We start from the raw sequence: 16,479 nt of genomic DNA, 5'->3' as shown, positions 1-16,479 counted from the left end.
CTTCCATTTGTTGAGAAAGCATAAAGCTGCACAGCAATCTGCTTTTGTCATTATTTTCACCGTTTCTCTCTGTGTCTTTTACTCTAGTTTTAATCTTGAGCCTGGTTATGATTTTCTGCACATCTACGATGGCCCGGACTCGCTGAGCCCACTAATAGGAAGTTTTTATGGCTCCCAGCTTCCTGACAGGATAGAGAGCAGCAGCAACAATTTGTTCATCGCATTTCGCAGTGATGCTTCTGTGAGCAGCGGAGGTTTCGTCATTGACTACACAGGTATTATTAATTCATTTTTATTTCATTTATGTCAAGCCAACATCTTACATGATGCTGTACAGAAATTGTCCTTGCTGACATTCATCCCTGTCCCCATAGGGCCTCACAATATAAATTCCATGTTAGTTGTAAGCTGAGCCATGAGGAGAGTTAAAGGAGTACTCCGCTACTCAGCATTTGGAACAAACTGTAGCCAGCTCTGGGAGCTTGTGATGTCATAGCCCCGCCCCTCATGATGTCACGCCCTGCCCCCTCAAAGCAAGTCTATGGGAGAGGGCATGGCAGCCGTCAAGCCCCCTCCCATTGACTTGCATTGAGGGGACGGGGCTATGGCGTCACAAGCTCCCGGCTCTGGCTCCAGCGTTCGGAACAGTTTGTTCCAAACTCTGAGCAGTGGAGCACCCCTTTAAAGAAGAACACGACACATCTATATTAGTATAATTTTGGACTGTGAGAGGAAACATATAAGTGCTAACAAACCACCCTGGTTATTAACAAAAGTAAGATGCATAGTTGTCAACTTGTGTAAAACTCTTTGTTATAGTATTACAGAGGTGTCCTTGCCTTTTCTCATGGCCCTACTTATCCCAAAACATCTGTCTCAAGATGACTAAAAACATTATTTCTTGATACTCTTTTGGGAGATATTTATCAAGATAATAATAATAATATTTATTTATATAGTCATCAACAGATTCTGCTGCACTTTACAACTTTGGGGGTACACATGAAGACAAGTATCAGACATTACAATATTACACATTACATATTCAAACAGGACAAGGGAGGGTCCTGCTCATGAGAGCTTATAGACTATGAATGCTATATGAATATGTGATGTGTGGGTTATCATATGAATTATGGTAAGCAGCCACCTATTGTTTTCAATGGGATTCTACTGCTCCATTCACACTAGAGAATTTCTGGATCCCAGACGCTGCCAAAATAATGAACATGTTCATTCTTTTGAGGAATTCTGCTTGGAAATGCATTGCTGTCTATGGAGATAACGCATGTCTGAGTACTCCTAGCATCGGCTTGTTCTGCCAGGACCTGCTTAATGCGAAATCACTACTCAGAATATCTCTGAGTGAAGATGACATAGTGTAAATGAGCCCTTTGACCTCAGTCTGTTTCTTGACTGCATGCTTGCGTGATCCCCTATACCCTTCTTTCTCTCCTGGGTATGACCTGGACTCTTTGCTATTAACCTTTGCTGCCCACTCTTACCTGTTTGCCACTTCCCCATTACTCATCTCCACTGCCAACCTTGGACTTCAGCCTATATCCGGACCTGTTTTTGCCTGGACCCTCTGTGCTTCACACCAGTGTCTTTTGGTCTGCTGGGACAGCCACCGCCCATACCAAAAGCACTGTCAAAGGCAGTGATATTTAGATTATTTTATGGGAATTAAAGGGTTAAAATTAAGTGGGCAACTCAGACAATGTCCTTGAGAGTGGCCCAAGGCTATCATTTTAGTGGCTTGTCCATAGAATAGTATGTCTGGCTCCTGGCACACCTGTTGATCATCTGATCAAAGAGAACACAGTGGTCCACCAGGTATCCTATAACAGCACATTTTCTAGTGGCTGTTTCAGGTATTGCAGCTCAAATGAATAGGACTGAGCAGCAGTACCAAAGATAGGTACAGAGCCATACCTGGTATACTATAAGGTGTCTGCTAAACCTTAACTATACCTTTCAGCATTCATCATTTTTTGCCTTGGGGTAGACATAAGAGCTGACAAGTTTACTTTTTCTAGTGGGCATTTATTGGGCAAACTATGCAAAAATCATCAGCCAATTGCTAATATTTTTTATGGACAGGTAGTAAAACCAAAATGTGTGATAAAGATAATTGATACATAAGGTAGTAATATTCTGTACTAGCTACTTTAGCTTCCAAGAAAGTCACATATGCATCAATTTTATTTTATGGACTTTGGAAAAAGGTTTCCCATTATTACAGCCTGTCTAGGAGTTTACTAACAGTTGGCAAACCTGAGAGCCATGCTCTTTCTTTCTTTGCTTAGAAATTAAGAGCATATTTCTTATTAGGAGAATGTATCATAAAAAATGACATATTATTTAAATCAGGATTTTATTATAAACATAATTTTTATAAAACAGCTCAGCTGGGATTTTAGAATGACAGCCCCACTGTAGTGATGGCAAAGGGATGAGGGAAAAATACAGCTCATTTTCCATTCCTTCTATGTATGTATGTATTCAATCACTTTATTACACTTATTTAGCCTATGGAGACTTTTCTGTCCATATACCCTGCTGCACTGTCTATATGAAAATACAGGAAGGAATATGGCTGTCCCAACAACATTTTTGAATAAAAAATAAATAGATTAGACAACATTTCAATTTTTTTTATACACATAAAAAAACTAATTGGGAAAGATATATTATTGCATATATGAAATACTTCTGGTGTAATGTGTGCTAAAAACTGACATATGGGACTTAAACTACATTTATTATGAATTTTAGTCTGAAAACAGAGGCAGCATTTTTGTAAAATAAATGCCATGTCACATGCCATTTTTTGGGCCAAAACTGCTGCAGCTTGACGTTAGCCGGGAGTCAATAGGGAAATATGAAATGCATATCCATGTCGTTGTTTTTTTAGAATTTTTTTCACCCAGTAGTGGTTTTTTTTTTTTTGGCCAGTGGCAAAATCTCTGCTTGCTCTGGGTTTACCTCTTGAAGACTTCTATAGCTGGAAAAAAAAATAAAGTAACATGCATTCACACGACACCCTTTCTGGCTTCAAATACTGCAAACAAAATGTTTAATACAATAGACACTATTTTTTTTTTTTGGGGGGGGGGGGGGAACACCACCAAAACTGTATCATAGAGAATAAAATAAGGGGGCAGTTTCTAGTGGCTTTTTTTTTATTTATTCTTTTTTTTTCTCAGGCCAAAAAAAAAATATATATATTTGTCTGTAGCCTTTGTGGTCAGGGCAAAGGAGGGGACCTTAGGGGAAAAGGCGTGGGGCTTAAGATGCTATGCACAAAAAATGTGCCAGAATTCTAGTACAAGACCTTGGTGCTATTTAAGCCAAATAATAGTTGGTCTAAATTAACACTAGATAGTCTAAGAACACAACAGACGTATTATTCTTAGACTTTTTACACAGTGAAAACATTAGTGAATCTAAATCTCTACTTCTATAGAAAAATCTAGTTAAAACCAGTTAAATTAAACCAATTAATTTCTAAGCCACCTACCTGCCAATGTTATAGCCTCAAATAAAAAATGAAATCAATTTTTAGCAGTGAGATCTGTTCTCCACAGAGATTCATTTACATTGTGCCATGCCCTTTTCATGTGTACTCCCCTTACAACCAGGTGCATTGTCAATTTAATTTGTGATTGTTATTTGCAATAAGGAACAACCTAGAAACTGTGTTTTTCATTAATACGTGTTATTTCGACTTTGTGCACCTGTTTATTTCTGAGATCAAGTAATAATTCTAATTGTATACAAGTTGTGTACATAGTAAATTCAGCAGGTGAACATTCATATACAGGTAGAGAATGTATCCCTCCTCCTTTAGTGGATATAGTAATCAGGTTTGGCGCAAAATCTGATATGTTGCTTCGCAATCAGCTCCATTGTCTGCTCCCATTAGAAATGCTCTTTATGTACAGACAACATGTAATTGTCACTGATGAAATTATAACACATTATAAGGCTCTTTATAAAAATAATAATAATATTGATAATTATAACAGAACATTTCATCAAATTTAAATAAGGTCAATTTAAAATGTGGCAAAATGAAAGTCAGAGATGATCACCTTATAAGTTGAAAGCATAAGTGATGTCCTTTTGTTGTTCTTCCATCAAATACATATACTTTATGTGGTTTAAAGGGGTATTCCAGGCAAAAACTTTTTTTTATATATCAACTGGCTCCGGAAATTTAAACAGATTTGTAAATTACTTCTATTAAAAAATCTTAATCCTTCCAATAGTTATTAGCTTCTGAAGTTTTCTGTCTAACTGCTCAATGATGATGTCATGTCACGGGAGCTGTGCATGATGGGAGAATATCCCTTACATGATGGGAGAATATCCCCATAGGAGCTGGACAGCTCCCGGGACGTGAGTCATCAGAAAGCAGTTAGACAGAAAACAGCAACTCAACTTCAGAAGCTAATAACTATTGGAAGGATTAAGATTTTTTAATAGAAGTAATATACAAATCTGTTTAACTTTCCGGAGCCAGTTGATATATAAAAAAAATTTTTTTGCCTTTGGATGAAATTCAAATAAATAAATGACATTGACATACCAGGGATAGTTACAAGCAATGTACAGAATAACACTCACTGTTTGTTCCAACTTTGAGAGTCAAAAGCAAGAGGTTTTTATTATAGTTAAGATGTCAGCATCAAGTGAAAGGTGTGACAGGCTAATAGACGCAGACATGTTTGTTTGTATGTTTGTGATTATTGATCCATAGCCAGACACAACATTGCCTTGAATGACTTTATTAAAGATGTTTTTTTTCACAAAAGTTATGTTTTACAATATTAGAATTTGTTACTGAGGCATCTTTTATTTACGACCCCTATCATTTAGCCAGAAGAAAGAATGAATTGATCATGTCCATGCATTACATGCATTACACAATGATTTTAATGGGAATTGTAATAAATAAAGGGGTAGTCAGGTGAAAAACAACTTATCTCTTATCCACATGTGGTGTCTGGGGTGTTGCAACAATGTAGCAGGGTCTGCTGGTATTAACCCTGTGGGGTAAGGTGTTATTAACCCCTGATTTGTCGTGATGCCAGGATGTGGTTGTTTTCTATATAAGGCCCTGCCGACAACCAATCCAGAAACGGTAGGCAATAAAGGAATGTCCATAGCAGAAATTGTGCGATAACTGGAACTTTTACTTAAACTTCTTATGGAACAGTCTTTAAAGTTCTGCAGTTTCTCTAGAGGCAAACGGGATGCAGGATACCTCACAGGCTTGCTGGGACTTTTAGTATTGAGATTTATGCAGGCACCTGTGCTACTAATTGTATACTTGAGTTGAGTAGTAGTCACAAGAATTGCAGATAGAGCTTGATAACTCACGTTTTGAAGTGGCTACAGGTTCCTTAGGCTCTGGCCTAGATGAGATGAATTTAGTTAGTATATGCTGAGATTGTGCTTCTGGCTGGAACAGAGCAGTGCTGGGCCCCCGAAATGAGCCGGGGTGCATACTTCACCAGCCGTTTAAACAGTATCTTAGCCAGGAGCTTCCTGTCCATAGTGAGAAGAGCTATGGGTCTCCAATTCTCAATACGGCTCGGATGTTTACCCTTTGAGAGAAGAATCAGGGCTGACCTCCTCATTGATTTCGGCAGAGTGCCCGAGGAGAGACACTAATTAAATACCTCAGACAAGAGGGGAGCTAAAGACTCCTTAAAGGTCGTGTACCACTCGGATGTTAAGCCATCCGGACCTGGCAACTTCTTAGGGCCAAGCCCCTCGATCGCCAGTCTCACTTCCTCTTCCCTGATTTCTTCTGCCAAAACATCAAGAGAGGGGTCTACACCTGGCTCAGGAATGGTTTCAGCCAAAAAAGCCGACATCACGTCTTGATCTAGATCCTTCCTTCTCAAGAGGTGCGAGTGAAAGGATCTGACAATCTCCAAGATCTCTGATCTGGACCGCTTCAAAGATCCTGTACTGTCGATCAGTCCTGCCATGATCTTACTATTCACTGACAAGGGTCGGGATAGCGGTACCTCCCGAAATCCCTCTCAAAAACCAAAGATGTGTGTCTATCGTACTGACACCTCATCAGTCAAGGACTTCACTCTGGAGATATCCTCTCAGCTACCTCCAGTCGAGACAAGAAAGTCGAGAAACCCTCCTCAGACCCTGATACAGGTGATACCTGTTCAGGGACCTGAGGCTCGAGAGCTGGGGGAAGAACCCGGCAACCCGCTTCTTGAATATCTCCCACCACTCTGTCTTACTGCTATATAGGCCCAGTAAAGGTACCTGTCTTACTTCGGCTTCGTCCAGGGGGGACGAATTCAGCCTCCAGTAGCCCTGTTTCTGAAACATTCAAGGAAAACAAAATCATACAGTGGTTGGAGAACTCCACCTCAACTATGGTCACTAAGGAAGAGACGGCTTCTCCATCTCCTTCAAATAAAACCTGTCTAACCTAGACCTGCAGCAACCTCGATGAAAGGTGAAACCTGCGTGGCCGAAGGGGATGTGGGCATCCTCTAGGCGAGCTTCCCCAACTATGCTATTCAGTGCCACACTATCAAAAGCTGGCTTGTCTTTGGCACCTCTCCTATCATGAGACCTCTTGACATTATTGAAGTCTCCACCAAAGATCACCTGCCGACTCGTAAAAAGGAAGTGCTTAATTACAGTCCCACTTAGTTTGCAGGGCATAGATGTTAATGAGCCGGTGCTCTTGCCCCCTTATGAGGAAATCTAAGATCAGGCACCTCCCCATTTTCAACTCGATAACTCATCTGCATTCAACAGGAGCGGTACAAAGGACCACCAACTTCACTATATGGCTCAGCTGTAAGAGACCAGTATGAAGGCCCTCGCCTCCACTCTCTTTTGGCTTTCACTTGAGAGGCTAGATTTGGCAACCTGGTCTCTTACAAATACAAAATGTCGGCTTCAACTAGGCTGAGAAAATAAAAGGATGAGAATATAGCCGTATCAGACTCAATACTGGCACAGTTACTGGATGCCAGCGTCAATGGGGTGAGTGCAACCATCCTAAGCAGGGCCGGTTTTAGGCTTTACGTGGTCCTTGGCAAAATCAAAAGTGGAGCCGCAAAAGTTGTAATAGTGCACTAACCAGATTTGCACATTTTTGGTCACATCAGATACCATAAAAAATATCTAAAAAGCAATTGAAAAGTTCCATTAAAACAAAAATGGTATTGATAAAATCTACAAATCAAAGCACAAAAAATGACCCTCATACATCTCCATATACAGAAAAATAAAAGAGTTATATGATCAGAATAGTACAATTTTATATTTTTGTATAGTTCCCCCACAATAGGTTGGCAGTATAGTTCCCCCCACATTAGGTTGGCAGTACAGTTCCCCCACATTAGGTGTGCAGTACAGTTCCCCCACATTATGTGTGCAGTACAGTTCCCCCCATATTAGGTGTGCAGTACAGTTCCCCCCACATTAGGTGTGCAGTACAGTTCCCCCACATTAGGTGCAGTGTAGTTCCCCCCACATTATGTGTGCATTATAGTTCCCCTACATTAGGTGTGCAGTACAGTTCCCCACATTAGGTGCAGTACAGCTCCCCCACATTAGGTGCAGTACAGTTCCCACCACATTAGGTGCAGTACAGTTCCCCCCACATTAGGTGCAGTACAGTTCCCCCATATTAGCTGTAGTACAGTTCACCCACATTAGGAACAGTACAGTTACCCCCACATTAGGTGCAGTACAGTTCCCCCCACATTAGGTGCAGTACAGTTCCCCCACATTAGGTGCAGTACAGTTCCCCCACATTAGGTGCAGTACAGTTCCCCCACATTAGGTGCAGTACAGTTCCCCACATTAGGTGCAGTATAGTTCCCCCACATTAGGTGCAGTATAGTTCCCCACATAATGTGCAGTATAGTTCCACCACATTAGGTGCAGTATAGTTCCCCACATTAGGTGCAGTATAGCTCCTCCACAGACATACCGCTTTCAGCTATATACAGTGTATGGCTGAAGGCTGTATGTCTGTGTACTGCCACACTTCAGTGTTCCGACCGCCACTTCTCCCGGGACTGGAGGAGCAATGGTCAGAACACTGAAGATGACGTGCTGCCAGCTGGTGCTGGTGGCTTACCATGCCGGCCGTCGCGCATCCTCCTCGATGCTCCGCTTCCCCCTTACACAGCTCAACGCCTGCCGCACCCCCCCCCCCCCCAGGGCCTGCACGCTATCTTCCCAATCATCAATAAAAAACCACAGGACCAGAAAAACAAGAGCCCTTTAGTTCAATGGGGAAGGAAGGAGGAAATATTATCACCATACATATTACCTTCATACTGTTACTAACCAAATCCTGTATACTGAGACCACTATTACCAATAATAATACCAGTATATGAGGAATATTATCACTATACATATTACCATCATACGGTTACTGACCAAATCCTGTATACTGAGACCAATATTCCCAGTATACAAGGAGGAAATATTCCCCCGATACAGTGACCATATAGTAATACATATCAGCTCTACACAGGCTTTGGAGACCATATAAGGGATTACATACAGTTACATCAGGTGACGACTTAGCACTTTTTCTGCACCTATAACGCATCATACAATAATAATAGAGTGGCTAGATAAGTGGATTGGGGAAGGTTAGATAGGTCCGTCCCCCACCCATTAGTTAGTTAGGTTGCTCCAGAAAGTAGACAGGTCCCTTCACATAGTTTCCCTCCTTACACAGGTGCCCAGAGTAGGAGGTACCACCTGTAGGTAGATCCCTGTGTAGACAGCTGCCCCTTGTAGCAGCAGCTCCCTTTAGGTAATAGTAGTGGCGGCCCCTTTTAGGTAGTAATAGAAGCAGCCCCGTTAGGTAGTAATAGAAGCAGCCCCCTTAGGTATTAATAACAGTAGACCTCTTAGGTGGTAATCAGTAGTCCCCATCGGTAGTGATCAGTAGCCCCCATAGGTAGTAATTACCAGCAGCACCCCTTAGGTAGTAATAACAGTAGCCTGGTTAGGTAGTAATCAGAAGCCCCCTTAGGTAGTAATAGCCAGCCGCCCCCTTAGGCAGTAATCAGTAGCCCCCCTTAGGTAGCAATAGCCAGCAGCCCCTTAGGTCAGAATAAGTAGCCCCTTAGGTAGTTATCAGTAGCACCCCATTGGCAGTTATCAGTAGCCCCCTTAGGTAGTTATCAGTAGTGCCCTTCGGTAAAAATCAGTAGCCCCCTTAGGTAGAAATCTGTAGCCCCCCTAAGGTAGAAATATGTAGCCCCCTTAGGTAGAAATAAGTAGCCCCCTTAGGTAGAATTATGTAGCCCTCTTAGGTAGAATTATGTAGCCCCTTTAGGTAGGAATATGTAGCCCCCTTAGGTAGAAATAAGTAGCCCGCTTAGGTAGAAATATGGAGCCCCCTTAGGTAGGAATATGTAGCCCCTTTTGGTAATAATAGAGAAAAAAACATATTTACCTGGCTCCATGGCCTCTTCTCTTCTGTCTTCTTCTCCAGTCTGTGCTCCGGCGCATGATGATGACATCATTCATGTGTCGGAGCGCAGAGGACGGAAACACAGGTCTCTTGTCAGCGCTTGCATAATGTGGGCGGGCAACAAGAGTAATTGAATGGGCGAGGAGTCAATGGCTCTTCCCTCAGTCAATCAGCCGAGCCCGAGCGCCCCATTGAACTGTAGGAGCATCTGTAAGATGCACTTATAGTTTAATGTGTCCTGGACCGGCCATGGAAGCAGGTGACCGCTGTAGACAGCGGTCCCCTGCTTCTGTGCTGTGGCAGCTGCAGGGGGGTGCAGCGGGGGCCCGGGCCCCTTACTGGAGAACTGGCTGTACTCCCCTGACGGCGGCCCTGCGTATGCTAAATACAGAGTCTGCAGGTGTCTCTGCCCTGAGTGTCCGTGTGTCCCTGACTATGTCTGTCCCTTACTGTGTCACTGCAGACTGACTGCAGGGGGAGATGTTTACACTAGACTGTGAACCATAGAATAGATCTGTTAACCCCTTCCTGCTATAGGACGTATGCATATGTCCCAGCACCCGACTCATCCGCTGGGAGGCATGCATACGTCCTAGCGATCTCCTGCACTGCCGCGGGCAGCTGCCGGGGCTGCAATAGTGTCGGTCCCGGCAGCATTAACCCCATAGATGCTGTGATCAATCCTGTGCGCTCCCCCTGTTTACCAACGCCGCTGCCACGATACGATCGCGGGTCGCCGTTGGTTGCTATGGCAACAGGAGGTCAGACCATGACCTCCTGTCTGCCTGATACGGAAGCCTGTGAGGTTGTACTGTGTGCAGCTGATCGGGTCATACTGTGCTGCAGTACAAATGTATTGCAGTATAGTATAACCTGTAAAAAGTGTAAAAAAAAAATTTTAAACTCCAGAAATTTTCCAGTTTTTCGCAATATTTTAGATTTTTTCTCAAAAAAATGCTGCATGTGTCAACAAAAATGCACCACTTATATAAAGTACAATATGTTACGAAAAAATTATATCAGAATCGCTCCGCTCAGAAAAAGCGCTCTAAAGTTATTACCATTTAAAGAGACATGTAAAATAAAATAAAAAAGATCCTGGTCATTAAGGTATAAAAAAAAAAAGCAGGATAACACACAAAGAAATTGTTTGCTATTCAAGTTCAGTATTCTTATTTAATAATCTGGTAACAATTTAATTAGTTTTCCTTCTGTTCATATCACTACATTTCAGAATTTCTTTCTATTGTTGATGTCTTCATTTTCAAGTATTTAACAGGTTTTGATCACAGTCTGTGGTGTCTAACTGTATGAAGGATGTAATGTATGTGACGCTAGGGTAACGTTAACCTCCACGTTCCAAGGTTGAGATAGCTCTTCTGGGCCAAACGCTTGGACAATAATGACCACAATGCAGGATTACGGAAAATTATCTTTACTAAGGCAGGATAGTTGGCAATTCCTGCAATTCCAAAACACTGGACCTTTTAGTTGCATGTACTGAACTGAATTGTAACTAACTTGAAATTGATAGCAACCCAAGCTAACTTTGAGACTGTAGACTGACTGACTGAAGATTGTTATTGCCCCGGAGCATTGAGCTTACCGCCAGGTTTTACTTTCACCTGTGTGCTGGGGTTCCTAAGAAATGGTGAGGCTGCAGACTTTAGACTTCTCCTCTCTTAAGGCCTTTTCAGATCACCTAAGACTTCTCCTCACACTTCTCCACACTGTACCTTAGCTCTTCTCCAAATCCTCACACTGAACAGCTCCTCCCGTCTACACTACATAAAGGCTAAGGTAGGGGGCTTCCATTGGACATCATGATCACCCGATTCACTCTGCAAGGCTTCGCTTAAAGTAACAGTAACATTGGGAATCATCATTTAACACATTACAGTATACCCTGAAGCAGTGGGCCCAGAACCAAGACGCCAGACGTGCCTGAAGCAACATTTTGCCGACATGACAACATCTTGTACTGGAACACCACAGTGTCTATATTTGTCAACTCTGTTCCTCATTTAGACAAAAAATTAAGTTATACACAGAAGATGCAAAAAGTACAAGTAAAAGCAAGGGGGAATAAAGTAGGAAGGGGGATCCGAGAGGCAGGGAATGAGATGGCACAAAGGCTGAAAAATGGGGGGTTAAAATACCCCAGATATTATACCAAAGGAATATTAGAATATTAATTAATTTTTTTTTACGTGATATTTCCGACACAAAAAAATGGCAAATTGGAAGTTCACTATTGATAAATTATAGTTCATTTAATTGAAGCAAAGGTTATGTATATCTGATTGAAGAGAAGACCAATCTCCGGGAAAAAGTTGTGTCTCTGATGTGTTATTTTTCGCAACAATTAGCCTATAAAAACAAAACAATTGAAGATGTTACATGAAAAAGTGAAATTACATGATGATTTCAATACATAAACTTATGTTACTGTCCTATGGTTATACATATTGCTATATAAAGGTTATATCTTGTATATTATTAATATGATATGCTTACATTTACTTGTGAATAAGCTTCTCTATATTAATGCAGACTTGAAAATCCTGACACCTCTAGATGACTCCATTGTGCATCTCTACTTATTATTTTTTTAAGTTTATTCAAAATTCTACTGTGATTTAAATTTCTATTTGCTACTACGCTATGCCCTGTCTGGTATGTCACCAAGCTATGAATGACAGATCATTCATAACAATTGTAAACAGACACCTAAGGGCTAGGGGATACTTGTTATGTAGCTATAGCAACTCGATGGCATCTATAGGAACTGAACAAGTGCAAAAATAGCATCAAACGTATAGGAAGAGATAAAAGAGCATTAAGAAATCTACCAATGGACTTCAAAGGGCTCAACACTTCAAATGTGTTAATCCTAGAGGTTCACATACTTTTGCCACTCATGATATAATTTATTTCAATAAATAAATGGACGAGTCTAATTGTTTGCTTGATTTGGTTTTCTTTGTCTGCTTTTAGGACTATCTGTTGTAGCTTTAGATGAAATGTATGAAGAAATATATAAAATTCTGTAGGGTTCACAAACTTCCTAGCACAACTGTAGATCAATTTCATGAAAGCAATGGATAGAGCTGGTTACTTACAACAAACATATAAACCTATTCATGTATTCTTTCCCACCTGTTTTTCCCCACATCCCACATGCACTACAGACTGGTATTTGGCTGTAACCTCAATTTCTAAATGACAGTGCAAGCTGGGAAAAGTGTTATACTTTACAAAAACACTACCTAAAATCAAATGGTTCACCCCAAAAAGGCCAGTCTCACCTGTTGGTGGCTTTGCCTGGTTAGTGCCTATTCAACCCTATAACTTTTTAATTACCTGGACCATTTCCCTTTCTTTAACTAATTTGTGCCTATTCAACCCTATAGCTTTTTAATTACCTGGACCATTTCCCTTTCTTTATCTAATTAGTGCCTATTCTACCCTATAACGTTTACATTGCCTTGACCATTTCTCTCTCTTTCTGTGGTTAGTGCCTATTCAACCCTATAACTCCTAAATTACCTTGACCATTTCCCTCTCTTTATCTAGTTAGTGCCTATTCAACCCTATAACTCTTAAATTGCCTAGACCATTTCCCTCTCTTTATTTAGTTAGTGACTATTCAACCATATCACTTTTAAATTACCTGGACCATTTCCCTCTCTTTATCTGGTTAGTACCTATTCAACCCTATAACTCTTAAATTGCCTTGACCATTTCCCTTTCTTTATCTAGTTAGTGCCTATTCAACCCTATAACTTTTTAATTGCCTTGACCATTTCCTCTTTTTGCTCATGTGTTCTTTAGGGTACTTTGTAAAAATGGCTCAATAAATATAGTAACATCACATTTGTAATGATGTGCCGACAGTGTGGTTTATCTGTGCAGTATGACATTCTATCAAATCTCGATAATAAATTTGTGTATTTAATAATTTAAAACTAAGTAAAAATATTCAAGTAACTAAAGACCCATAAAAAGACCAGTAGACCAATTCATTCCATTAATTCCACTTCAGATTAAGTTGGTCTACGTTTTTTCTTAACATTTATTATAACCTGTGCAGAAAGGTTAATATCATGTTCAATATTTCACCTAATGGCTTCTATCACATGTTAAACAGGCATCATGAATGTTTCATTTTGGTTGTAAAATTTTAATTCTGTGCATCAATTCCAGATATTTATTTAATTGAAAGGAGTGGACTTAAAGGTGTACTCCAGCCCTAAGACATCTTATCCCCTATCCAAAGGACAGGGTATAAGATGCCTGACAATCTTTCATGCAGCACCCCCGAACATCGCTCCAGGTCTGATGAATCACGATCACGGGGCCTGAGTATCGGGACACCACCGCTCCGCCCCATGTGATGTCACGCTCTGCCCCCTCTTTCACACTTTCATACCCCCTCCCATAGGCTTGCATTGAGGGGGCAGAGCGTGACATCACATGGGGCTGAGCCGTGACATCACGATACTCTGGCCCCATGATCAATGTTCGCTCTGGAAGCTGATGATAACGGGGTGCTGCATGAAAGATTGCGGGAGTCCCCAGAGGCAGGATCCCCATGATCAGGCATCTTATCCCCTATCCTTTGGGTAGCAGATAAGATGTCTTAGCGCCAGAGTACCCCTTTAAATCCAGCAAAGGGCAGACTATGATGACAACTATTCCTAGGTGTGCACACCAGAAAAAAAACTTGCCTCATTAATTATTTTTAGCCCTTGCTTGGAGTAAAAAATGAAACTTATTAAGTTTTGGCTTTAAAAATAATATTCATGTGCAGTACATGAAAACATATGCATATACATTATAAAGTTTACTTCATTTTGCCAACATTTTTTCATTACTGTAATTATTTTATCCACTTTATTACTGGAAACAAATTACAATAGATCATTTTGCATGATGTTTACATACTAAAGGGGTATGTTAGCACATTGTAAAATTCGTGGTTGTATCTTATATTACATGTGGATTTTCTGCCCTAATCAGGTGCAATTTTTTTTTGGCGCCCACATTTTTTGCTGATTGCAGATGAAAATGCACAGGTAAAATACATCAATGAAGTTTAAGCTATGTGAACATACCCTTAGAATATCTGTTGTGGCTGTATGCCATTTAAAGGGAACCTGCCACATTGATTTTGCAGTCCTATCTGCAGGAATCATTTTATAGAGCAAGAGGAGCTGAGTTCAAGAATAAGTTGTCATTTATTCATCTAAACCCTCTGTATATTCTGGGCTAAGTAGTCAAGTGGGTGGTCCTACTCATTGATTGACAGCTCTCTATGCACACCTATACAGATAGCTGGAATGACAGGCCACATGAATTTATAGCCCAGAAAGAGCAGCGAGTTACATAAATAAATGACTAGATATCCATTTTAGATAAAACTATATAGCAATCTGGTCAGCTCCTCCTGCTTTACAAAATGATGCCTGCAGATTGGACATTTTCAATGTGACAGGTTCCCTTTAAGCACATCCAATAAACGTTATCCTTAGGGCAGTCATTAGGTCACCATAGATTTTTATGAATTTGCTGTATAAACACACAATTATTGGACACCCTTGCCGAATTTGCCACCCTTGCCGTCGGTGTTACCCTGTGGTTCCCAACCATTTTTTTCCCAAGTACCCCTTAGCTAAAATTGTACCTCTCATATTAGCAACTTGCTTTTAATTTATAAAGTTGTTGTTATTTCAAATTTATATGCTTTCTTTACTCCATATCATCTCCCCATGCCCCCTGTTCTCTCTCAATCTCCCCTGGCCCCTGATCCTTTCACCAAGTACTGTATGTACACAGTGTGATCACACCAGCAGAATAGTGAGCGCAGTTGTGTAGTATACCAGGTGTTACTCCTGATCCTATGTTACATTCTATATTTAATACAGGATGTAACTCAGGATCACAGGTAACATCTTGTCTTCTCACGGGCTGCATTTACTATTCTGCTCTTGAGGAGTCACTCTTTACAATTACATTACTTATCCTGTACAGTGGATTAGTGTATACACACAGTCACTCCACACCAGCAGTAGAGACTGCAGCCCTGGGAGTAAAATACAGAATGATCTCTCACCGGGGACTTTCCAACAGTCTGTTGCCAGCGGATCTGCTCTGATGGTGACGTAAAGGGCATGTCTACGTAAGTAGCCATGCTTATGCTGCGCTGTTAGAGCATACTGGGGGACTGGCCCAGCGCCATCACTTTAATGCCTCCAGTCGTGTCAAACCAGTGATTGCCTTACAGATTTTTTTTCACACATACCCCAGGATCACTGATGCGTACCCCTGGGGGTACACGTTCCCCCGCTTGGGAGCCACTGGTGTAATTAATCAAATAATCCCATACAGTGCCCAAGTTATAGTACTATACAATGTCCACATTAAAGTAATATGTCATGACAAAATATTGGTGTCATACACTGGCTGCACAATACTAGCATTTGTCTCCAAATACTATTGTCAAACAGTTATAGTTATATGGTTATAGCTTCATACTGTGCACACATGGTTGGGGCATATAGGGCCTAAATAATAGAACCACCTGTCTCAGTGCTTATATTATTCAACCTTCTATGGTGCCCATAAAATAGTGCCAGTTACCGTACCTATACAGTAGTGATAGCCATACTGCCAGTAAATTATTAAGTCCTATTCCTCATACAGTGGTACAAACCATAGTGCCCACACAATAGTACTGAAAGAATTTTCATAAAAAATTGCCTTGAATTAAATTATTTTCAACAACCATTCTATTGAAGAAATTATAGTGTAATATTAACATAGTAATGTCAAGTCAAAGAAGTTAAACAAATAAATCTGTGATCTGTGGTGGATGGGGTGTATATCTCACCTGGTTTTCTCAGCCAGACAAGGTAAAGGAAATACAGGCAGTTATATGCTGCTTTAGCAGAGCATAGTCTGCTAGGGCTCTTTTGT

General features: G+C 40.9%; 1 protein-coding gene across 2 annotated transcripts in view; it reads left to right on the top strand.

The window, feature by feature from the left end:
• The window catches only part of CSMD2 (CUB and Sushi multiple domains 2), a 1,018,208-nt gene that overhangs the window by 874,952 nt on the left and 126,777 nt on the right, over window positions 1-16,479 (top strand). For both annotated transcript variants that reach the window (XM_056557006.1, XM_056557007.1), the window contains one exon: window positions 88-275. In XM_056557006.1, the coding sequence (XP_056412981.1) occupies window positions 88-275 (188 nt within the window). The remainder of the gene's footprint in view (window positions 1-87; window positions 276-16,479) is intronic.

Source organism: Hyla sarda, chromosome 2 (assembly GCF_029499605.1).
Source record: "Hyla sarda isolate aHylSar1 chromosome 2, aHylSar1.hap1, whole genome shotgun sequence".
In the NCBI taxonomy this organism is placed as follows: Eukaryota; Metazoa; Chordata; class Amphibia; order Anura; family Hylidae; genus Hyla; species Hyla sarda.
The sequence above is the reverse complement of the archived record's forward strand: the minus strand, read 5'-3'. Positions and strand labels throughout refer to the sequence as shown.